At 46.9% G+C, this 20722-nt stretch overlaps 8 protein-coding genes across 8 annotated transcripts; 1 reads left to right on the top strand and 7 right to left on the bottom strand.

Annotated features, from left to right (window-relative positions):
- Positions 1-791: 791 nt before the first annotated feature.
- AGABI2DRAFT_195142 (hypothetical protein) lies at positions 792-3358 on the bottom strand. Its single transcript, XM_006455708.1, has 7 exons — positions 3240-3358; positions 3108-3143; positions 2578-2995; positions 2479-2523; positions 2346-2424; positions 1416-2289; positions 792-1353 (listed from the first exon to the last, which is right to left on the bottom strand). The coding sequence occupies exons 1-6, from the start codon at positions 3314-3316 to the stop codon at positions 1487-1489; spliced, it is 1458 nt and encodes a 485-aa protein (XP_006455771.1). The 5' UTR covers positions 3317-3358; the 3' UTR covers positions 792-1353; positions 1416-1486.
- Positions 3359-3871: 513 nt separating this feature from the next.
- AGABI2DRAFT_210326 (hypothetical protein) lies at positions 3872-7359 on the bottom strand (the record flags this gene model as incomplete). The annotated part of the gene is made up of 9 exons (XM_006455709.1): positions 3872-4613; positions 4672-4991; positions 5042-5159; positions 5265-5387; positions 5446-5874; positions 5926-5979; positions 6034-6613; positions 6678-6887; positions 6950-7359. The coding sequence occupies 9 exons, from the start codon at positions 7357-7359 to the stop codon at positions 4074-4076; spliced, it is 2784 nt and encodes a 927-aa protein (XP_006455772.1). The 3' UTR covers positions 3872-4073.
- A 292-nt stretch (positions 7360-7651) lies between these two features.
- On the bottom strand, positions 7652-9104 carry AGABI2DRAFT_121672 (hypothetical protein; the record flags this gene model as incomplete). Its single annotated transcript, XM_006455710.1, has 3 exons — positions 7652-8433; positions 8492-8878; positions 8936-9104. The coding sequence occupies 3 exons, from the start codon at positions 9102-9104 to the stop codon at positions 7652-7654; spliced, it is 1338 nt and encodes a 445-aa protein (XP_006455773.1).
- Positions 9105-9721: 617 nt separating this feature from the next.
- On the bottom strand, positions 9722-11838 carry AGABI2DRAFT_210331 (hypothetical protein). The gene is made up of 3 exons (XM_006455711.1): positions 11565-11838; positions 11123-11509; positions 9722-11064 (listed from the first exon to the last, which is right to left on the bottom strand). The coding sequence occupies exons 1-3, from the start codon at positions 11731-11733 to the stop codon at positions 10214-10216; spliced, it is 1407 nt and encodes a 468-aa protein (XP_006455774.1). The 5' UTR covers positions 11734-11838; the 3' UTR covers positions 9722-10213.
- A 583-nt stretch (positions 11839-12421) lies between these two features.
- AGABI2DRAFT_180684 (hypothetical protein) lies at positions 12422-14288 on the bottom strand. The gene is made up of 3 exons (XM_006455712.1): positions 14017-14288; positions 13576-13962; positions 12422-13516 (listed from the first exon to the last, which is right to left on the bottom strand). The coding sequence occupies exons 1-3, from the start codon at positions 14183-14185 to the stop codon at positions 12675-12677; spliced, it is 1398 nt and encodes a 465-aa protein (XP_006455775.1). The 5' UTR covers positions 14186-14288; the 3' UTR covers positions 12422-12674.
- Positions 14289-15668: 1380 nt separating this feature from the next.
- On the bottom strand, positions 15669-16305 carry AGABI2DRAFT_227329 (hypothetical protein). The gene is made up of 5 exons (XM_006455713.1): positions 16158-16305; positions 16018-16105; positions 15886-15966; positions 15828-15834; positions 15669-15774 (listed from the first exon to the last, which is right to left on the bottom strand). Exons 1-5 carry the CDS (start codon positions 16263-16265, stop codon positions 15738-15740), a joined length of 321 nt encoding a protein of 106 aa, XP_006455776.1. The 5' UTR covers positions 16266-16305; the 3' UTR covers positions 15669-15737.
- A 68-nt stretch (positions 16306-16373) lies between these two features.
- On the top strand, positions 16374-17384 carry AGABI2DRAFT_76541 (hypothetical protein; the record flags this gene model as incomplete). The annotated part of the gene is made up of 3 exons (XM_006455714.1): positions 16374-16460; positions 16516-16882; positions 16939-17384. The coding sequence occupies 3 exons, from the start codon at positions 16374-16376 to the stop codon at positions 17382-17384; spliced, it is 900 nt and encodes a 299-aa protein (XP_006455777.1).
- A 385-nt stretch (positions 17385-17769) lies between these two features.
- Positions 17770-20189, bottom strand: AGABI2DRAFT_153582 (hypothetical protein; the record flags this gene model as incomplete). The annotated part of the gene is made up of 8 exons (XM_006455715.1): positions 17770-17911; positions 18021-18133; positions 18339-18539; positions 18601-18908; positions 18983-19115; positions 19484-19652; positions 19700-19742; positions 19988-20189. 8 exons carry the CDS (start codon positions 20187-20189, stop codon positions 17770-17772), a joined length of 1311 nt encoding a protein of 436 aa, XP_006455778.1.
- Between the last annotated feature and the right edge of the window lie 533 nt (positions 20190-20722).

Consider the following 20722-nt stretch of genomic DNA (forward strand, 5'->3'; position numbering starts at 1 on the left):
TATAGTCTATCATATCATCTGATGCCGCATTGAAATACTAAATTGAACACAACCTCCCAAATTAAGATTAGCCGTAAACAGCAACTCCAAGAAAATGCTTGCCAAGTTTACGCACAAAGAAAAACAAGCCGTCGAGCGCGCCATCGTTCGCAATTGAACAAGACAAAGCTGAAATGACTAAGAAAATCACTCGGGCGCCGAGAATACAAACATATGAAACAGCCGCCGCGCGAAGAAGCGGAAGGATGACAGACAACACAGTACGGTTAAACTGTGGAACGACCAACTCTTGTCCTTCCAAATCGAAGCGAGAACCACAATTCTAAACAAAAGCACCAATAAATATATTTTCTTAATCACCAGGACAGATTCATCAACAATAAAACACTAAGAAAAACCGAGCAAACGCAAACGCAAAAAAAGGCGCACATAAACAACACACAAAATCTTCCCTAACTAATAATACTATACATCATCGAAAGGGGGAAAAGGAAAACGTTCAACTAGTACAAGTCGATAACGTTGATCGAGTTGCTTGATATCCTCAAAAAAATGGTACACAGTAAATGAATTGAAGAAAAGCGAAAATAATAGAAGGCGCCAAAAAACGAGTCTACGTCCACGAATCCGCCTAAAAACCTTTTCTTTCTCCACTCCCACCCAAAAATAAAAAGACGAATCGAACGAGGTACAAACCGTCCCCAAAAAAGAAGAGAACATATCACAAGTTAAAATAAAGCAATAGCGATAAATAGAAGCCAGAGAGGAGATTCCAAAAAAAGAAATATTAACCCAGTTTACATCCCAAAAGCTCGTTGACATTAAAAATATTCGAATGACGGGGGGCGCCCTATTGACGAGGATGTGGAGCGTTTCAAAGTCGGGCAGCTCGGAGCGCCGAGGACGCGTCGTGAAGGTGAGGTGATGGTGATGACGTTGGCATAAAGGAGTGTGAGATGACGACTTTTTGCAATAGCAAGTGATCCGAAAGCAAGAGGCAAGTTTTTGATCAAAGCTGACGGTTTGAGGATGCGACAAATAGCCAAAACGAGAGACTGAGAGGTGGGGAAAAAATGAGAGAAAATAAAATGATTGTGGCCAATTGCTTTTCGAGACGAGAGCGATAAATGATCGGCATGAGATTCCAAGAGCTAAAAGGGAAAGACGGAATTTTTTTGCGAGGCGGCCGCGCAGGACATCAACATTGATATAGTACCGGATGGGAACAGATAACCCAGAAGAATAATGTAACTTTGAGATTCGATTGGACGGGAAGACCGCTTCACCGCCCGGTGCCAAAAAAAAGGAGACTGATAAAACAGAAACAATTGCAACTACATCACATTTCGATGCCTAATAAAAAGAAACAATCAATACGTTGTCACCGAGCTCAACAGATCAAGAGAGAGACGTACTTCCAAGACGATTCAAAATATCCAGGTCGACATAATTCAACTCATTAATTAACTTTGCAATATCTAACTCCTTAGACAGTCGTAGAGAGAGCAGCCCTTCTCCCAGAGCCAATCACACCAGGAGAGGTTATGATTGCGTCCTGAGCGATTGGCATGGAAAAGCCCAACAAACTCTTGCTTTCTTCTCCATCAAGCCTCCAGATACTGGGAACCCTCGTCAACGAAGACGACGAATGACCATCAGAAGACCCGCTCGCGCCTCGAACGCGAGGGAACGTATGTCGCGAGTTCATCACTTCTTCGTACTCGTCATCAAATGGGAGGTCGGAAGAGGTGGCGGTAGTGGCGGTCGAAGCAGGAGACAAAGAGGGAGACTGTACGATATCCTGGAGGAACGAGGGGAGAAGGGGCGCTGGCGTCTCGATCTTCTGCTCGAGCGGCGACGAACGGGTAGAATGAGGGGGTGGCGTACAGCGTTGCTGGAGACCATCAGACCCAGGACCCTGAGTTCGCTTGGGCCCAGTGGAGTAAAGCGGCGAGGGCTGACGATGTCCAGAGGTTTGGTAAATAGGGCTTGATGCCATATATTGCGGTGACGTGGGCGGACTTTGCACGAATTGGCCGCCCAAGTGATTGTGCGAATACGACTTGTGTATTGTGCGACCCGGAGCTTGTGGCATAGGTGAAGGGCCAGAGATCACGTCAGGTTGGGGTCGGCGGAGGAGAGGCGGAGTGAGACTATTGGCTCGAGGAGGGGACGGAGTGAGGCTGGTTGGGTTCTGAGACAGTTCTGTCTGCGCCAGAACGGAGGTGAGAAGTGCGATCCTCTCGGCTTGCACCGCGGCAGAAATCGAATCTCCGTTTCCTTCAGCATCTGGGAATACCAAGTTTAATAAAAAAACATGATACGCCAAAGAAGAACGTTCTTACAAGGTAAGCAAGTCTGACAGACTTTTCGTCGTCTCCAATTGAGGTAATTACACTTTTTACAGATCCAATCACCGGGTTGCTAGTGGCCAATGTAAGAATAGAATACCAGCAAAGCATATGATAGACAACTAACATGAGAAATGGGTCCTTTATTTCCGGTGTTGAGAATGGGTGGTTGCTGTGCGTGGGTGTGAGCACGGGAGGAAGAAAATTTGAAACGTCAGAGACATACCGCCACGCCGGCAAGATTACCCGGCCGAATCTGCCCTTGCTCGGGAAAGGGTTCATTGTCGGGCCAATACATGATGCAGGGAGAAAGAGGATCGGTGGAAATATTCTGTACTCTGCCCCCGACGGCAAAGGCCCTTCCTGAAGGTGTCAAAAGCGGGTGGGCGGTCTTAGGTGGGCCAGAGAGGTGAGGTTGGTATCCCATTGGGCGTGGCTGAGGGAGATAGGAATTTGGGGGGCCAGCGGCACGAATAGGAGAGGTCGCGGAGGGCGGGGTGGTAGAGGTGGCGAATCTGGGCGAGGCGGCGGGGCGTGGTGCGACAGAGGGTGAGGAATAAAAAAGCTGTTGAGGTTGCTGTTGCTGTTGATGCTGCTGGGGTGAAGACTTGGGACAGCCACAGCCAATGCAAGAGAGATTTCGCCTGTGGAGAATCATGCAGGGAAAGTGGTCGGTGAGCATGGGGGTGTGCGGAAGGAAGAAGAGAAGGGAGAGAGAGACTATATATCAGACAAGAGAATATATATCAGACATACCCAAAGTTGTGCGCGGCACAGTTCGGCGCAGGGCATCTACGACACGATCGAGTCAGAGGTGGAACATGATCGGGCCATGACGAAACCGCTATAGGGGGCAGGTGGCGCTAAACTCTATGGGGGGGCACTCACATCCAGTCTCCCAGCCGGAAACTCGTCTTGGGGTTCGGCGGATTCGTCGAGAGCGTGTAGCAGTCGACTCGCAGCATCTCACGGCCAGCGTCGGGGAGGAGAGAGCGCAGGGCAGGCGGCGAACTGGTCTGCGCGGTGGCGGCTCTATATCCTTCCTCCGCCACGTGACGCGGTACCTCGTCCAGCCTCCCATTCACAAGCCGGCCCTGCATAATTCATGAGAAAGAAACGAGCAAAGGTCAGCCCTGGACACGCACAAGAAGCATCGTCGACACTGCCTCCTCCGCCACACCCGGCACATTATACATCTGCCAACCCGCGAATCAGTCACCACTTTCTTCTCTCTCTCTCTCGCGTGCTCTCTCACCTGCATGACGCGTGATTGCGTGGACAATATCGCCTGGATAGCCATCTCTCGATAACTGCTGGGTGGTCTCCGCACGAGCGCAGTCATTATGGTTACAACTGGTTGAAGGCCACAATTTAAAGAGTCCAATTCCATCCGGCGTACCTCGATCTCCGATCCCGATCGCCCCAAGCTCGTTGCCGGGATCCTTGCATCCTGCGATGCCACTGCCGCTTTCGTCGGGCGCCCCCAATCAATCACTTTATCAAACTTGTCACCCCCAAAATAGCCTTTGCCCCATTAATCCATTATATGATTTAAACTATTGACAGCCATCTCTGTAACTAAAGGGTAAAATAAAATAAAAACGAATCAACCGACGTAATAGACCTGAATTGCCTTTTCCGAAAACCTGAAACCCGTACTGCCAAGATCGTCCCCCGAGTGTGTTACCAGGGTCTCGCCATCCGATACGCCCACTCAGTCACCTATGTAGTACCGCGAAGCGAGTCCCGCTTCGTTGACATTAACCGCAGATTCCCATACAACACCCGATCCAGTTTCTCCCCCACCAACTTCAACACCAACCCCTCCTTCGCCAACCACGCCGCATACCGTTTCCACGAATCCGCCCTCTTCCCTCCTCGTTTCTTCACCCCCACCCCCGCGACAGTCACCCCATATTCCGCCTCCCGAATCGGTCCACCAATAGTTCGCATACCCCCCACAACAAAAAGCCCCCGCTTGGCCCTCGTCAACCCAACATTCAACCTCCTCCGATCCGCCAAAAACCCAATCCTCCCACTGTCATTGTTCCTTACCGTCGAAAACACAATCACCTCCTTTTCTCGTCCCTCAAACCCATCCACCGTCTTCACCTCCACATCACTCATGTCCCGGTACCGTTGATTCCCGAGGACTTCCCGAAACCGTTCTCCATTCCTCACATCTGTCGTCAACAGCCGATTTAGTAAATTGATTTGCGCAACATAGGGCGCTATAATCCCAATATCTTGTCCTCGGAGTTGCTAACCACACAAAATCAGTTTGATACACAAACAACGAAAAAAAAAATTGCTTCCTCACCGGATTCTGAAGGAGTAAATCTTCAACGAGACTCACCACGATCTGCGCTTCGTGATGATTCACCCGACTCCTCCCACTCATCGTCTCATACCCAAAATGATCCAAGAAGATCACAGACGGTCGAGATCTCGATTGCCCTTCATGATTCCCATCTTGCAACAGATGCGTCAACGACATCGGCGGTTCCAATCCAACAACCACATTTCCATCCTTGTCCGTCGTCCCATCTTGAATCGAACTGTTGTAAAATTCTAAAGAAGGAAAGTGCGAGATTCGTGGATGCATTCGATACTGGATGTCCAGCATCACAGAAGGAACAACTAAGAATAATTCAATAAACCGCATCACTAGTACACAAAAATCAACTTACTGCCTTCTTCTGTCAATCTCTCGAACAAACTGACAGCTAGACCCTGCGCCCGTGCTTCTTGACTAACAATGACGGGTGGAAGCTGTTTATGATCCCCAATAAGTGCCAAGTGTCGCGACTATGCGCGCCACGTCATCATACACAATGTCGAATGAATGAATAAAAAAAGATTGACATCAACGCAATCAATAAAGACACCGACTCAAACCACAAACACACTCACCCCTTTCATGATCGGAATTAAAGTTGCAGGTTCCGTGGACATCGAGGCTTCATCAACAAAAACCACAGGAAAATCGGCTACATTCAGTGCACTACTCGCAGACGTAATACACGTCGAGCAAACCTGATTTTTTTCTATAATCAACTAATCGCCAAGAAAGAGAAAAAACAAAAATGCTTACCACATCGGCAGATTTTACAATATCATGAAGCATCTCCTGCTGCAACCCGTACTTTTTAGCCCTGAGTTCATTTCGCCGCCGATCTTTCATTCCCATAGCCTGGGACATATTCCGCACACGCTGTTCCATAGCCGCACTAGGCGTCTTCCCCTCGATTTTCTTGAGCGTGTCCCGAATGAGAGCACCCAACTGACCGATCTCCTCTTCCATCTTGTCCAAAAGCGCGATGGTTTCTAGAAGCAGAGGTTGCAAAGGATGCTTCAGGAGAAGATGGTCAAGCGAGTATTCTTGAAGAGACGCCCGTATCCGAGAACCAAAGCCCACACGCAGAGGTTTCAAACCCGCCTTTGCAAAACCTTCGAGAAGGTTATCAACGGCGACGTTTGTGTACGTGCACACCAAGATTGGGTGAGATACTTCAAAATGCAACTAGACCCTGCGCTTAAGTATAGGAACATGCCCGCAAAAATAGTCTCTCACCTTGAGTAGCTTGATTGTCTCCACAATAGTCTTCGTTTTGCCTGTCCCAGGAGGCTGTAGCGGCGATTATCAGGAACTGTACCCCCGGGCAAAGAACACAAAACTTACTCCTTGAACCAAACTTATCCGTTTACCAATCATCGTCGCCATGGCTTTGATTTGAGATTTGTTCAAGTGTTTGAAATCGGGATCTCCCTCCATCACCAGGGGGTCATCGCGTAGATATCTCTCTACCCAACTATGAATCCGCATGTCGTCCTTGAAAATGCTCTCAAACTCTTTAGTCGAAAATCCTCTAACATCATGTGAAAGCACGTCTGTCGGATAGGAGACATCATCCGCAGCCTGCAATGTGTGAAAGTCTTGGTTACCAGCCTCCACTCTTGAAGGATCCTCCGACTGTAACAAGACATCTCTGAGATTCGTCCCATGCAAGATTACCTCTTGGTCCCGAGCACGCGGTAGTCGTTCGAGGTAGTCGACATCATATTGAAGGTATGACATGGCCTTTCGCATCCGTTCAAAAATAATGTTAGACCGGTCGAGATCGACTCTCCATAACCCCTCTTCTTCAAATTCAGTAGGAAAACAAACTTTCATTTGAGTTTGCGTCATTTCAACGATTGAACCTTTGAAAGGCTGTTCGTCCAACGGGTTTAATCTAGAAACCATTATTTCTCCCCCGTTCCTAAATTATTATTTTTATCTCAGCATTTATTACAGCGGACAACGTAACCGTGTTTTATACGCACTCAAATTTAAGGCCGCTCGGTAGAATTATACCTGGACCAAGTTGAAATGCAGCAACAGGCTTCCCATACTGATTCGTTTTGCACCAATATGCACAAAGGTCCGTCAGACAATACCCCTCCTCCTTCAGTCGTGCTATTGACCATGACGACAAACGTTCAGTGATATCATTCCGACTTTCAGCCTCTTCACTCTCCAACAAAGGTAGAAAACTGTCACGAACGGGGTGTCAATTCCTAAAAGTAATGAGAAGGAAAAAGTTATAAACGCGTACTGGTTTTGATAACTTTGTATTGCATCAAAGTAGGGCTCTCCAGGTCGTAATGGGTCTATTGCGGGTATCTTTCGCTTTGGGTAGCGTTTTCTATTATCAGGTGTTGATAGAGTAATTTCACGGGAACCTGAGCGTTTTCTCCAGTCAAAGCGTAGTGACGAGGTTGGGTCTACAGAGGAAGCCCATTTTGCAAAGGATGACTCGTCTTCATCAGACTGAAGCCATGGGTCTTCTGCTGCCTTCAGAAGCCCCTCCTTGGGCCCAGTATTACTATAAGCAGGACGTCGGAGCGGGTTTCTTGTTTGGAAAGTCGTTTTTTGATTAAGCTGTGCGCCAGAGTGTAAACTCCGAAATCCTCCGAACTGGTAAAAAGTCCTACGCGAACTATAAACATATTGGCGAATATGCATGTCAGACGCGCAACGCGCAACGGTGGAGATGATGGTTTTTCTTGAAAGAGTGGAGATATTTTTTCGCGATGTTAGCACATTGTCAAAGTCAATGAGGGCTGCTCTGAGGCAGGATTTTGAGGTCGAAATGAGCGACGCCAGTGTAGCGGGGGTTTTGGCGCAAAAGACAAGTCTGACCCTTTCACGAATTTGTCGCAAAGGGTTACATCACATGACTCCGAGTTAACATTCAAACAAGTAAACGACAAAGCAACGAAGAGGATAACTACATTGATTCAAATACCTACATCATTCATTCTACGGTATAATGAGGAGGTATCTCATCCTCAAGTGCTCGATTCAGCCGAATACCGCTGTCTGTATGCACCATTCTAGAGTTATCCCGGGTCCCGGAAATGCCAGTGTGCTGCCATGAAGACGATCCGGGCCTCTGAGATACGTAGTGAAAGCTGTCCTCGGGCTGAGCCCCTGCTCTGAATGATTCCCTCCGCTTCTCCGACAACCGGTTTTCCGGTAAGGCCACATCGCCAGAAGCTGCTTGAGCCATCATATTTGAAGTTGGTGTGCCGTTAGGGCCAACACTCATTGGAAGACCGCTGGACGGATGGAATGGTAGTACCATACTCTTCCGGGACGAACGCCGGCGCCTAAGATACAGGAAGACGCCAGCGATAAGGATGAGAAACCCCAAACCTCCGAGTACACCACCCAAAAGTGCGCCAACATCGAGTTTTGACACCCCGCTAGCATTGACGGAAACTGAAGTCGTGGGAGCGCTTGGCAATAGACTGGACGTGCTCGTATTTGTAGCAATGACTGTACCGTTTTGGATGTATAGATAATCAAGGACGAGGGGAGTGGTACTTCCAGAGCCAAGGAAGGTAACGGTAAGAGTATGGGGACCATTTTCAACTTCCGGCGTCGTGAAAAAAACTTGGTTATATTGTAAGGGATCCGTGCTCCCCGAAAGGCCTGCGAGATTGAATCCAATCGGTTTGCCATCATCAACGGAATAAGTTCCCAAAGCACTTCCGTGAGGAGGCTGATAATAGCCAACCCAAGAGATTGAAGTGCCTGCAGACCATGGTAAGCAAATGTTCCAGGGGATACCAAGCATGTCAGAACTCCTCACCGATATAGTCAACACGTGCAACTGCATTCGTCGCTGAGGTTACGCTGGAGATTCCAATAGATCTCCACGTACTATCAAGTAGAATAGCTGAGTCCGTATTTTCTATTCGTATCGTCTTGTTGTCTAGCGGCATGCTAGGAGATGGCAAATATTGTATCTTGTCAAGCCAAAATGTCTGTTTGGGTGATTTAACCTTGATATCGATATGCAGTTTGTGCTGGCCAGCGGAAAGTCCATTTATCCCGCACAAATTCTCATAGTTTTCTGAAACTTTGGAGGGCGGTTCACGTCCTATACTGAAGCCATCTACGAAGCACTCTAAATTGGGGTCGGGATCAGTCGTTGGATTGCTCACGATGCTGGAGCCAAAGGCTTCAACACCTATTCCTATCATGGAGATAACATGATCAACGACAGTCAAAGCGCCCAACTGGCGATACGCACCGTCAAATTCAAAGGAGATACTCGCATCATGGTTAGTCCCATGTAATGTGTGCAAGTATGGTGGACCGTAATTGCCGACGTCTTCTAGAGCCCCGGTCTTCTCAAACCACTCTCCACTGTATTGAATAATTGAGTCCTGATCATCATGAACGACCTTCCTTGTTCCCATAGAGGCACGTCGACTGAGCTGGGGGTGGATGTGGGCGAGAAACAGGATAGGTCTTCGCGACGCATAGATATATAGAACCTGTGGTCGGCATCTGATGGTCTAACAATCGGAGACCTTTCAAGGCTCTTCTGATGTCTACAAAGTTGGCTCTGTCGCCAGTGACTCAAGCTTGCATCTTGGAAACATGTACCTATACCAACATATTTCAGCATTTATTATTGTCAATATCTTTTTGCAGTTTTGAATATGTCAAGGGAAGTTGAGATACTGGAAGTACCCAAAAGCAAAAGAACTTGTACGCACGGTAGTCCGAGTCGCCGGGCCAGACCAGCGCTGAATCATGATCTTGATTGTGAGAAGATCGGCCAAGGTGGCAGCTGAGGCGGGGCCGCAGGAGGGAACAACAAATGGCGTCGGTGCAGAGGCCTGTTCAGTCGTGCCGTATTTCTCTCAGGCAATACATTTATGTGGATGTGGGTGCTGCGAAGGGTAGCGTGGAGAGCAGTGCATCTCTTATATCATCTTTTATTTTATTTAGTCAAGTACGATCCGACATCAAACTGATCCAACTTCATAATAGAGTCGGCAATCAGCTGGTGGGAACACTTTCACTCAATGCCCGTGTCGTACTTATAATTATCGTATATACAATTTGACGTTAGTGCGGCATTGTCACGGTCTCGACTCAGTGTTCTCGTGTCCATACTTCGGTAACGTTCAAGTCAGGACATTGTCAAAGGCTCAAAGCCTATGATGGCTGCTCTGAGGCAGTAATCTTGAAATCAAAATGAGTGACGCTGGTGTTGCGGGGGTTGGTTCTTTTGAAACGAATATGTCGCAAGAGTTACATTGATATCACGAATTGGATTCAAAACATTTAAAATGTCTAGATAAGGAGTTCCATGAACGGGTACCATGAAAATAGCTGCGCAAAGCAAACTCTTACATTATTCATTCCTAAGATATAATGAGGGGATATCTCTTCAGCATGCGGTCGATCCAGCCGAACATCGCTGTTGGTATGCAACAGTCCGGAGCTATTTCCGGCCCCAAATGCGACGGTACGCTTCTAGAAAAACAATCTAGCCTTGTCAGGTTTGCAACGAAGACTATCCATGCTGAGGTTCGAATCTTGTAACTTCCCTCGGCTTAGTCGATAGCCGACCGACTGGTAATGCTACACTTCCATGAGTTTCGACTCTTGTTGCTTCCCTCCGTTTAGCTGACAACCGGCCGGATGGTAATGCCACACTCCCATGAGGAACTCCTGATGCTTCCCTTTGCTTAGTAGACAAACGGTCGGCTAGAATTGGAATACTTCCACGAGTTTCAACTCCTAGTGCTTCCCTCCGCTTAGCCAAAAACTGGTCGACGGGTAATGCGACACCGCCATTAGTTGGTTGGGCCATCATGTTTGGTCTACCATTACGGTCAACAATAGTTGGAAGACCGCCATCAGAATAAAACGGCTGTAGTACATTCTTCTGGGACAAACGTCGACGCCAACGATATAGGAAGATGCCGGCAATAAGGATGAAAAGCCCCAAACCTCCGAGTAAACCACCCAAAAGTGCGCCAATATTCAGTCTTGCCTCTCCACCACCATTGACGGAACCTGAGTTCGTGGCAATATTTGGGGTCGAGGCGGTGCTTGGATTATTCATGGTGGTGCTTGAGCGTGAACTTGCAGGAGCAATTGTGCCGTTTTTTATGTATAAACAATCAAGGGTAAGGGGAGTGGTATCTCCAGAGCCAAGGAAGGTAGTGGTGAGTGTATGGGGACCATTTTCGACTTCCAGCGTCGTGAAAAAAACTTGGCTATATCCTGAGGTATCCTGGTTCCCCGGAAGACCTGCCAGCTTGAATTCAATCGGTTCACCATCATCAAAGGAATAAGTTCCAAAAGCACTTCCATGAGGAAATTCTGATGGAATATAGCCAACCCAAGAGACTGAAGTACCTGCAGCCCATAGTGAGTAAATGCTTCAGATTACATCAGGCGTGGCAGAACTCCTCACCGATAAAGTCAATGACCGCAACCGCATTCGCCTTTGTGGTCCCTTTGAAGGGCCCGAACGAGCCCCAGTTATCATCTAGTAGAATAGCAGAGTCCGAATTTTCCATTCGTATCGTCTTGTTATCTAGCGGTACGCTAGGAGACGGTTCATACCGAATACTGTCCAACCAAAATGTCTGTTTGGGTGATTTAACCTTGATATCGATGCGCAAACTGTGCAAGCCAACGGAAAATCCGCCTTTGCCACACAATTTCCAATTATTCTCTGGGAATTCAAAGGGCGAATCACGTCCTATACTGACGCCATCTATGAAGCACTCGAGATTGGGGTCTGGGTCAGACTTCGGATTGCTCAGGTTGCTGGTACCATAAACTTCAATACCCGTCCCTGCCATAAGAGACAATATCAACCAAAGTCAAAGCGCCCAACTGACGATACGCACCGTCAAATTCAAAGGAGACACTCGCATCATGGTTAGTCCCATGTAACGTGTACAAGTAAGGTGAACCGAAATTGCCGAGGCCTTCTAGAGCCCCAAACTTCTCAAACCACTCTCCACTGTATTGAATAATTGGGTCCTGATCGTCATACACGACCTTCCTTGTCGCCATAGAGGTACTTGAGAATGAGCTGGGAGTAAATGGGTGTAAGAAACAGGATAGGTCCCCCCATTGCACAGATCTCTAAACTATGTTCCGGTCGGCGTCTTGATGGCGATGGCCAGAGTTTGAGTCGGAAAGTCGGACGACTCGTGATAGTGACTTGCTAACGTGTGACATATACCGCCAGATTGATGGCTACAAGGTACAAGAAATGCAGCCTTCGAGTTACGGAGATGTTTCATGGCTATTACAATCTATATTAAGTCCATGAACTCTTTCACCAGCGGCTGATTCTCGCACCTCGGAATGCGTACTTCCAACATATTTCAGCAACTGTCTGGGTCGCTGTCAGTACCATTTTTGCGCTTTCAATGCATCGACGGAAGCTGAGATCCCAAATTTTGCGAAATCAATGTGAAAAATTAGACCAATAGTGCTGTAACCAAATTATTCATCATAAACGTGTTCAACGTGCAGAATCATGATCTTGACTTCGACAAAGATAGCTGAAACAACACTCACGTAGGATGGAACAACAGATTGTGTGTGGCGTATTTCTCCTGAGACAATTGGCATGACGATGAAAGTCCTGTGTGCTATCATGTAGCACATATGGTGCTTCGTAAACGGGTTTTGTTACTCTTTCTTTTATACTCAACCTGAATAAAATCGAGAAAATACCCCAATCGTAATATTGCCTACTTTAATCACTGAGTGGCTAAATTTACCCTTGTACTTATATCACTCATGTAAGTTTCATTAAAACAGCTAAATAACAAAGAATTTCACAAGTTAAACAGAATCTTGAATACCTAAGTAAGGAGCTTCGAAGTTCGCGAGTGGGTAACGAGAATATACTACAAATGAACTGCTGCGTGTATTCAATTTCAAACACTAAGATCCTTCGATCTAGAGCGCGATGACGGGGTAGGGTCGCTTGAGCAGGCTCTTCAGCCGTAGTGCTGCTGACCATTCCCTGTCCCGGAAGAAACAGAATGTCGCCATGAAGACAACCCAAAGCCGTCAGACCAGCTACGAGCACCACTAGTATCGGTGGTCTGAGGTACGTATCCAAATGCTTCCCTCCATTTGGCTGACCAAAATTTTACTGGTAAATGTCGACTAGGAACTGGCGCATCGATATAAGTTTCTTGAGCCTTCATACTTGGAACTGGTGGTTGCAAGGGTGTTACCGTCACGTTATCAGGACCAACGTTGGGTTGAAATTCGCTGTAAGGATTAACAGACTTTGAGGTGGGTTCGCCTCTGAAAGCCTGCACCCTATTTCTCCTAGACAATTGTCGACGTCTGCGACATAGGATGGTACCAGCGATGATGATGAGAAGCCCTAAACCCCCAATGATGCCACCCAAAAGCGCATCAATATTCAATTCCGGCTTCCTCGCGCTATCGGAACCTGAATCAATGGCAGTGGGTGTTGGATTAAAAATGGCACTTGAACCACTATTTGTGCTTGGACTAGGAATGATGCTTGAAAAACTGAAGGTGTTCGACGGAGAGATGGAATGAGTGCTGTCTTCAATGTATAAACAATCAAGGGTAAGAGGAGTCGTATCTTCGGAACCAAGGAAGGTAACAGTGAGCGTATGGGAACCATTTTTAACTTCCGGCGTCGTGAAAAAAACTTGGTTATATTCTGAGGTATCCTTGTCTCCAGGAAGGCCTGAGAGATTGAAATCGGTCGCTTTACTATCATCGATAGAATAGGTGCCAAAAGCACTTCCGTGAGGAAAGTCTGATGGAATATAGCCAACCCAAGAGACTGAGGTACCTGCAGCCCACAGTGAGCAAAATGTACCAGTAGATACCAGGCATGTCAAAACTCTTCACCGTTAAAGTCAACATGTGCAACTGCATTCGTCACTGAGGTTCCTTTGAAGGGTCCGAAACGTCTCCACGTAGTATCCAGTCGAATAGCTGGGTCCTTATTTGCCATTTGTATCGTCTTGTTGTCTAGCGGCACGCTAGGAGATGGCACATATCGTATCTTATCCAACCAAAATGTCTGGTCGGGTGATTTAACCTTGATATCGATATGCAGTTTGTGCTGGCCAGCGAAAAGTCCATCTGTCTCGCACAATTTCCAATTATTTTCTGGGAATTCGAAGGGCGAATCACGTCCTATGCTGACGCCATCTATGAAGCACTCGAAATCGGGGTCGGGATTAGTCGTTGGATTGTTCACGATGTTGGTGCCAAAGACTTCGATACCCGTCCCTGCAATGGAGCCAACATCAACCAAAGTCAAAGCGCCCAACTGACGATACGCACCGTCAAATTCCAAAGACAATTTCGCATCATGGTTGGTCCCATGCAGCGTATGCAAGTAAGGTGAACCGAAATTACCGATGTCTTCTAGATCCCCAGTCTTCCTAGACCACTCCCCACTGTATTGAATATTTGAGTCCTGGTCGTCATACACGACCTTCCTCGTAGCCATAGAGGCAGCTGAGACTGAACTGGGAGTATACGCGGGTGAGAAACAGGATAGGTTTTCCCATTGCACAGATCCTTGGAATTTTGTGGCCAGTATCTGATATTAGTAGTTCGACATCAAAACGAGAGCGCACCGCGTCACTATGGACAAGTGCTATTTCAAAGTGCATCAGCTCTACGACTGATGGTCCTTCGTTACATTTCGGAACACATGTTCCGCCTCGGCATAATTTAGCAACCTGTTATCGCAGCATTGAGGAGAAAAGATACACTTCTGAGTGCAGTCGAGGCAAGGCTGAGTCCCTGAAAGCTCACCGAAATCACTTAGCCCCGTGCCGTACCATCAGTTTCCAACGGATCAAATCAATCCGCTTGGACTCGTATCATGATCTTGATTGAACGAAACACTCAAACCATTTCTTGATAGAGCCATACATCGTTCTCGCGCAGCGTATTTCCAGACAGCCAGAGTTCATTGTCCAACTATGGCCTATCAATAACTCACATTTTCTCTAAGAGCTGAGTCGGTTGCCTCCGAAAGCACGACCTCCTTATGACCTACACTACTGATCCCCATTCACACTTTATTTGGGCGGGGGGTATGTTGAAAGATTCGTAGTCCAGCCAAAACAACCTCATATTAGAACGCCCGCCCACCAACTAACAGTACGTTGCGAAAACTTTCAAGCACGCTTTTGCCATTGATACCGAGTAAACCTGTTGGCGTAAATTTTTACAGATCCCACTTTCGCCGATCCTAGGCAGATCTTGAGATGCATCGCAGCCACGAAAGCGAAAGAACGATAGGCGTGCGCATGGTACCCTAACTACAGACTTGCTCATCTGTTGTGGCGTTATAATGTACATCGAAGTAACCTGTTCATCGTGGTAAGTTACTCACTGCAAAGTCATGGATACTGCGCACCATATTATGAGGAGAGACCAATGTCACTTGCATGGCCATGTCGAAGCTCAGACGGCCCCCTCACAAGTTCGAGATGACATAGCAGTAGAAACGATATTTTCGGCAATCTTTGAAGCAGAAGCTGTGAATCTGTTTCCATCAGTTTATCCAGTTTATAACGAGGTTCTGGTGCAAAGGTTATCATTCGACTGAGCCAGATAAAAAAACTTCCGTATCACAATATTGCTTGAGACGGGAGAAATTTTAATCAAACTCTGCGAGTTCCCGTCGCCTAGTCGTCAACCTGATATCGAAGTCGAGGTAAAACGAACTGCTTGACAAGGAAGTAAGACTGGAAACAACACAAGAGAAATACACACGGTTCCAAAAATTTGTTGCACCACTAGCGGTCTTCGCCTTTCCTAATTCCGCGTTGAAGCCAACGAATTGAATATATCACACACTTAGACATACTGTAGCTCTATTTTTTCAACATGATGGTATTGGGTCATTCTTCGGGGCCTAGAACACAAGGCACTTCGGATGTATAAGAAGCCTCATGGAGATCTCGTTCGAATCTCGGGTTCAAGACTTCTCTCATAGACAACAGAGACAGAAGCAAGACCTTTTCCCTAGGTATTATTAGTACAGGCTAATTTTCACGCCACTGATGGGTACAGTTCGTGCATCTACGGCTCTGGTAAGCTTTGATATTCAAGGAAAAAGGATGGTCGTGGCGCACCGATAGACTGGAGGCAATATGAGTACCGACGGTATCAAACATACAAATTCAGACTTACAAGTCGTCATTGGCTCGTCAGCAGAGCGAATCTGAAGCTGGTAGAAATACGCGCGATCGTGGTTGCATTTATCGCAAGATGCTTGAAGGGATGAGTTTAAGAAGAGAACGACAGTTGGACTCGCAAACATACCCTGCGTTTGATCTGCGTGTGCCCAAGCTTCGTCTCCTCCAAGGACATCATCCACCTCTTTACGTTTTAATCTCGTCCTAGTTGTCATCTACGAACGCCGTGAATATACTGGGGCGGGTTAAAGTGGCCGGCCGCGGTACCTGTTTTGTGATTGGAAACTCGTAGGGACAGGTATTGCAAGCCCATTTGTTGTAGCCGGTGTCTGAAGAAATGACAAGGAGATTTGCACAGGTTGGGCAGAAGAGCATTGTTGGGAATGTAAAAGTGATGTCAGACCAACATCACCGCCTCTCCCTTACCGATATATATGGGTAACAATTGCCATTCTCTTGCCGCCACACACACAACTCATCTCTATGCACCTTTTTAACAAATTTAAGAATAACGCTTCTTCCAGTCATTCCTCAGCTCCTCCGGCATGGGCTGCTGCACCTGAGCAGATAGTCAGTCTTTGTCGCATTTGATTCTGATCGATACATTAATTCGTGTACTTTGCAGAATGCACGAGGAAAATATGCAGATGCTCCAGAAGATGAATACCAAGCTGCAGAATCATTCTGTCAGACTTATCCACCCTATCCTGCTCAACTCGTTCCATCCCATATCATCGACAACATAAAGTCTATTGGTGAAAAGGCCTGGGGATTGAGCTATCCGACCCTCAACAGATTTTCAGGAACCATTATTAATCCTACTGACAGCAAAGGTAGCTCAGGCGTTGTCAAAGTGACAACCACTCCCATGTGCGGCGATGTTTGTCTCATGAGCGATTTGCCTATCCTTGCTGGACTATATGGTATCAAGGGAAAGACAGGTGTCTACTACGAGGTTCTCATCAACCGTATGGATGGGCTCATTGCCATAGGTAAGAATTACTCCTCACATCAGCAAGTGGTACTTGGGTTCAACAACCTATTCTAGGCACTTCATGCAGACCATATCCCGAATATCGTCTTCCAGGTTGGAATAGACTCAGCGCTGGCCTTCACCTCGACGACTTACGCAAGTTCTTCGAAGACCCAGATGGAGGCCGCGACTATACACCAGACCTTACTAGAATAAATCCTGGTGACACCATCGGTTGCGGCTACGAGTTTGCGAGTGGCAGTTTGTTTTACACCTACAATGGCTACCGGCTCCCCGTAGCATTCACCGGCCTTTACCTTCCCCGTCAAACACATGATGTTTTTGCGGCTATTGGCGTTGAGGGTTGTTGCGACTTTGATGTCAATTTTGGTGGCGACTACTTCAGATGGAAGGAGGGAAACGAATGGGCTTGGAAGATTGAAGGACACGTGGGTGGCAATCTTGGAAGTGGGTCTGGCCTAGGAGATTACGACGAGGAGTTGCCGGCGTACACGGCTTGATAGAAAGCTTGCCCAAAGACATTGTTAAAACCATTAACACTCATCAGATTAGTACTTGGAACATGATAATGCTCAAACTCTCGCGCCTATGGTGAATTCAGAATTGCAGAAGACCCCTAGAATCCAATATTCATTCTCGCAAAACCTCCCCCGCGACGATCCCAGCAATAACTACGCCAATCTTTTCTGGATCAACCACTGCATCTGATCCTTCGTGAAGAAGCGCAGCCCTATTTATATACAACATCAAAACACAAGCTTAAAAACCAAAATGACTTTTGACGTACTCGAGTTTCGAAATATAATTTCCGTCAACTTCGAGATTCAGTTGAGGCCCTTCATACCTAAGTATAGAATTCGATTTTCAGTCGGAGTCAACAAGATGTCAAACGAGAAGTACCACCACTGACAGGTTGTTTCGAAGGGCGAATTGAAGATACGATTTCCAATAAGGGTCTTCTTGGAGACGTTGAGGATTGCCTATAACGACCAGTAGTTCTTTCGCGCGGGTAATTGCAACGTTCATCCTAAGGGTGAAGTTCAACATTAAGGGGTAATTAGTGATTGTTGAATAGATAGCGCATGATACTGATCCGCAAATGTGAAGGGAGGGAAAGAAGAAGAAGAAGAGCGCACCGTTTGGCTTCTTTAAACAATCCGAGCCCCTTCTGGAAATCATCCTCCAAGAACCTGGCTTGAGAACGTACACACGAAATGATGATGACTCTGTTTTCTCTTCCCTGCCAGTCCTTTTCAACGCATTACGTAGAAGAAAGTCAGCGTCAGTCATGGGTTACCATGCCAAAAAGTTTGGAGAACATGCTCCAAGTGCCTGACACGTATGGGTAGAGATCCAACGGTGAACAGCAAAGTAATTAATCACCAGGTCAAGGCAAAAAATTCGTCGAGATCTTCACAGTTTGATCCAGATACCAAGTTTGTAAGTTGACTTACCTCGACAGTGCCAACATCCACATCTCTCAATCCCTCTTCTCTTAATATCTCTCGAAGCTTCCATACTTGCGCTCGAAAAGGCGATATAATACCAACGTTCCTCGTTCTTAGAGGAGGATCGCACGAGCTGCCTTCTTTGAGAAGAGATTTGACGACACTCAAGACAACTTCGATTTCGCCTAGATTGTACCAAGTAGATTTCTAGGATAGGATGAGATTCATAGATCGAACGAAGTATCTCAAAAATTTGGCTTTTACGTACTTCAGCAATACATTCTTCATCACTTTCGCACCCAATAATTTTGACAGGCAACCGTTGGTCAGGAAGATTGGACCAGGAAATCCTTCCATTGGTTGCACAAGGCAACAATGTATCGTTATAGAACAACGTTGAAGGTGGCATGAGAATCGCTGGATGACTGCGATAATTTCTGCGTAGGTGAGCACAAGGACGGAAATATTCTGTAGTGGCAGCTTCGTTTGCGTATAATGGTCTTTCAAAGAGGCGTTGAAGGAGCGATAGGTCCAGTTCATCTTTTCGGGCTTCGTCCGAGGAGACGATCGGGCCAACTATGTAGATTGAACCATGTGCATGAGGAGCAATTTGATAAAGGATTTGAGAAAGCCGGAAATGCAATACGTACGTTGGTATCGATCACCGCAAAGGATTAGCTGGGGTTGCGTTGACTCGCTCATGGGCATCGTAGAAGGTCCAGGAGCATCAATGGTGACGACGTTGATTGGTATACAAAGTTCTGGTTCTGAACCTTGTGCGGCCTGTATCGCACATCACGTCCATGTGAGATCACCCTTTTTCTAAACTGGAACACTCACTTCGTCTATTAACAGATGAGTCCAATGAGGCTTTGCAGGAGTGCGCGCCGTTGAATGGGGATGGATAGAACCCATGATCTCGTCTTCGAGCCTCATGAGTGTACGATTGGTGCATTGCGCTTCGGTCAAGATATTGGCATCAACACAAGAACAGACCACCACGCGATACTTCATTAGTTCCCGGAAAGGTGGAATGCCGAATTTGTTTTCGGCAGAATCAATGTCTATATGTCCAGTTCAAGCACTCAAGAGAAAATAAGTAAAAGTATAAATAGATACGTACAACAAAACTGTAGCAGTTTGGATGGTACGTGATTGAAGGGTCGACCATGATCATTTAGACGGAGCATTTCAGACGGTTTCAGAGAATTTCGGAGTCGTAAGAGAAGAGTATCTGTTGCTGGGTTGGAAGGTGCGCAGAGGAGGATACAAGCGTCAGGTTGAATGGCCAGGATTTGTAAGACAGTCTCTACAATAGTTCTATTCTCATCGATGAGCTCTTGCCTAGGTGGAGAGAAAGAACATACTTTGTTTTTCCTGTACCTGCGGGACCGGAAATAAGGAACGGCACTGGCCATTGTCGCAAGGCGATCGAGGTCACAGCGCTCTATGACATTGTTCAAAAATCGTGCCAAATCACCTGTTTGCGATGATAGATATAATCACCTTTTGTTCTTCATTCAGGTCTTTATCATTCCATCTCAATCCATTGTTAGCATCTGGGATACGGCGGGGAGGAAAGTTCAAGAAATTCTTAACAGTAGGAAAAAGCCATCTAGCGGTCAAGTTGTTTTCTGTTTCTACATTTAGCGCACCACTGATATCAGCCACGGCGACATCCATGAGGCAGAATGGATGAGCATTGACGAGAAAGGAAATATTGAAAATGAGCGGCAGCTGGAATGGAATATGATTGTCGGTCTGGGCCAGGTAAAGCGCAATACCAGAGAAGTAATTTTGGATGTATTCCTGAAGTGTTGGGCAGTAGAGATCTATGTCACGGTGACCATTTGGCATAAGCACACTCAACAAAGACAAGTAGCCGCTCACGAACGACGCCTTCTCTCTTTTGGGAGACTATGACCCTGGCCTCAAAGGCCACACCGGTTCCGAAAAATGGTTCTATATGTGGATTTTGAGCCGCAACAACTTGACGCATCTTCACAAGATCGCCTGCTTCAAGTCGAGGATGATTTTCTCGCAATCCCGGAACAACAAGAGAAAACTCTTGGCGTTTCCATTGTGTCAACTTGAGGTCATCTTTGACCTTCCAAAGAACGGTGTTTGAACGCTGAGCACAGAGACAGTCGACTTCTGCCTGTAAGATAGGACTCCAATGTTCATGATAGCAGTTCGGCTCCAAGGGTTTCTTTTCGTCAGATGGGGGAGGCGGTTTTGACAAAAGTTGAGGTTCCTTCTCCTCGGTCAGGTGAGGGAGAAGAAAAGTGCTTGAATAGTTTGGTGGAGGGAAACGTGGGACAGGGGGGAGGGGCTCAAGTTGGTAAAAGGCTCTTTGGATATTTCTGAGAGATTGGGGAACAAAAGAGGGA

This window comes from Agaricus bisporus (genome assembly GCF_000300575.1).
Source record: "Agaricus bisporus var. bisporus H97 unplaced genomic scaffold AGABI2scaffold_11, whole genome shotgun sequence".
In the NCBI taxonomy this organism is placed as follows: domain Eukaryota; kingdom Fungi; phylum Basidiomycota; class Agaricomycetes; order Agaricales; family Agaricaceae; genus Agaricus; species Agaricus bisporus.

What these genes read in the sequence shown, in the direction of transcription:
- AGABI2DRAFT_195142 (XM_006455708.1), bottom strand. Translation starts at nt 3,316, where the DNA reads ATGCTGCGAGTCGACTGCTACACGCTCTCGACGAATCCGCCGAACCCC. An exon ending in ATAAAGGACCCATTTCTCAT is followed by an intron (nt 2,425 to 2,478) that starts GTTAGTTGTCTA and finishes ATTGGCCACTAG; the next exon opens with CAACCCGGTGATTGGATCTG. An exon ending in CTGTCAGACTTGCTTACCTT is followed by an intron (nt 2,290 to 2,345) that starts GTAAGAACGTTC and finishes TGGTATTCCCAG; the next exon opens with ATGCTGAAGGAAACGGAGAT.
- AGABI2DRAFT_210331 (XM_006455711.1), bottom strand. Translation starts at nt 11,733, where the DNA reads ATGGCGACAAGGAAGGTCGTGTATGACGATCAGGACCCAATTATTCAA. An exon ending in TGTCTCCTTTGAATTTGACG is followed by an intron (nt 11,510 to 11,564) that starts GTGCGTATCGTC and finishes CTCTTATGGCAG; the next exon opens with GGACGGGTATTGAAGTTTAT. An exon ending in TGCGGTCATTGACTTTATCG is followed by an intron (nt 11,065 to 11,122) that starts GTGAGGAGTTCT and finishes TATGGGCTGCAG; the next exon opens with GTACTTCAGTCTCTTGGGTT.
- AGABI2DRAFT_180684 (XM_006455712.1), bottom strand. Translation starts at nt 14,185, where the DNA reads ATGGCTACGAGGAAGGTCGTGTATGACGACCAGGACTCAAATATTCAA. An exon ending in ATTGTCTTTGGAATTTGACG is followed by an intron (nt 13,963 to 14,016) that starts GTGCGTATCGTC and finishes GCTCCATTGCAG; the next exon opens with GGACGGGTATCGAAGTCTTT. An exon ending in TGCACATGTTGACTTTAACG is followed by an intron (nt 13,517 to 13,575) that starts GTGAAGAGTTTT and finishes TGTGGGCTGCAG; the next exon opens with GTACCTCAGTCTCTTGGGTT.
- AGABI2DRAFT_227329 (XM_006455713.1), bottom strand. Translation starts at nt 16,265, where the DNA reads ATGCTCTTCTGCCCAACCTGTGCAAATCTCCTTGTCATTTCTTCAGAC. An exon ending in AGTTTCCAATCACAAAACAG is followed by an intron (nt 16,106 to 16,157) that starts GTACCGCGGCCG and finishes CGGCGTTCGTAG; the next exon opens with ATGACAACTAGGACGAGATT. An exon ending in ACACGCAGATCAAACGCAGG is followed by an intron (nt 15,967 to 16,017) that starts GTATGTTTGCGA and finishes CATCCCTTCAAG; the next exon opens with CATCTTGCGATAAATGCAAC.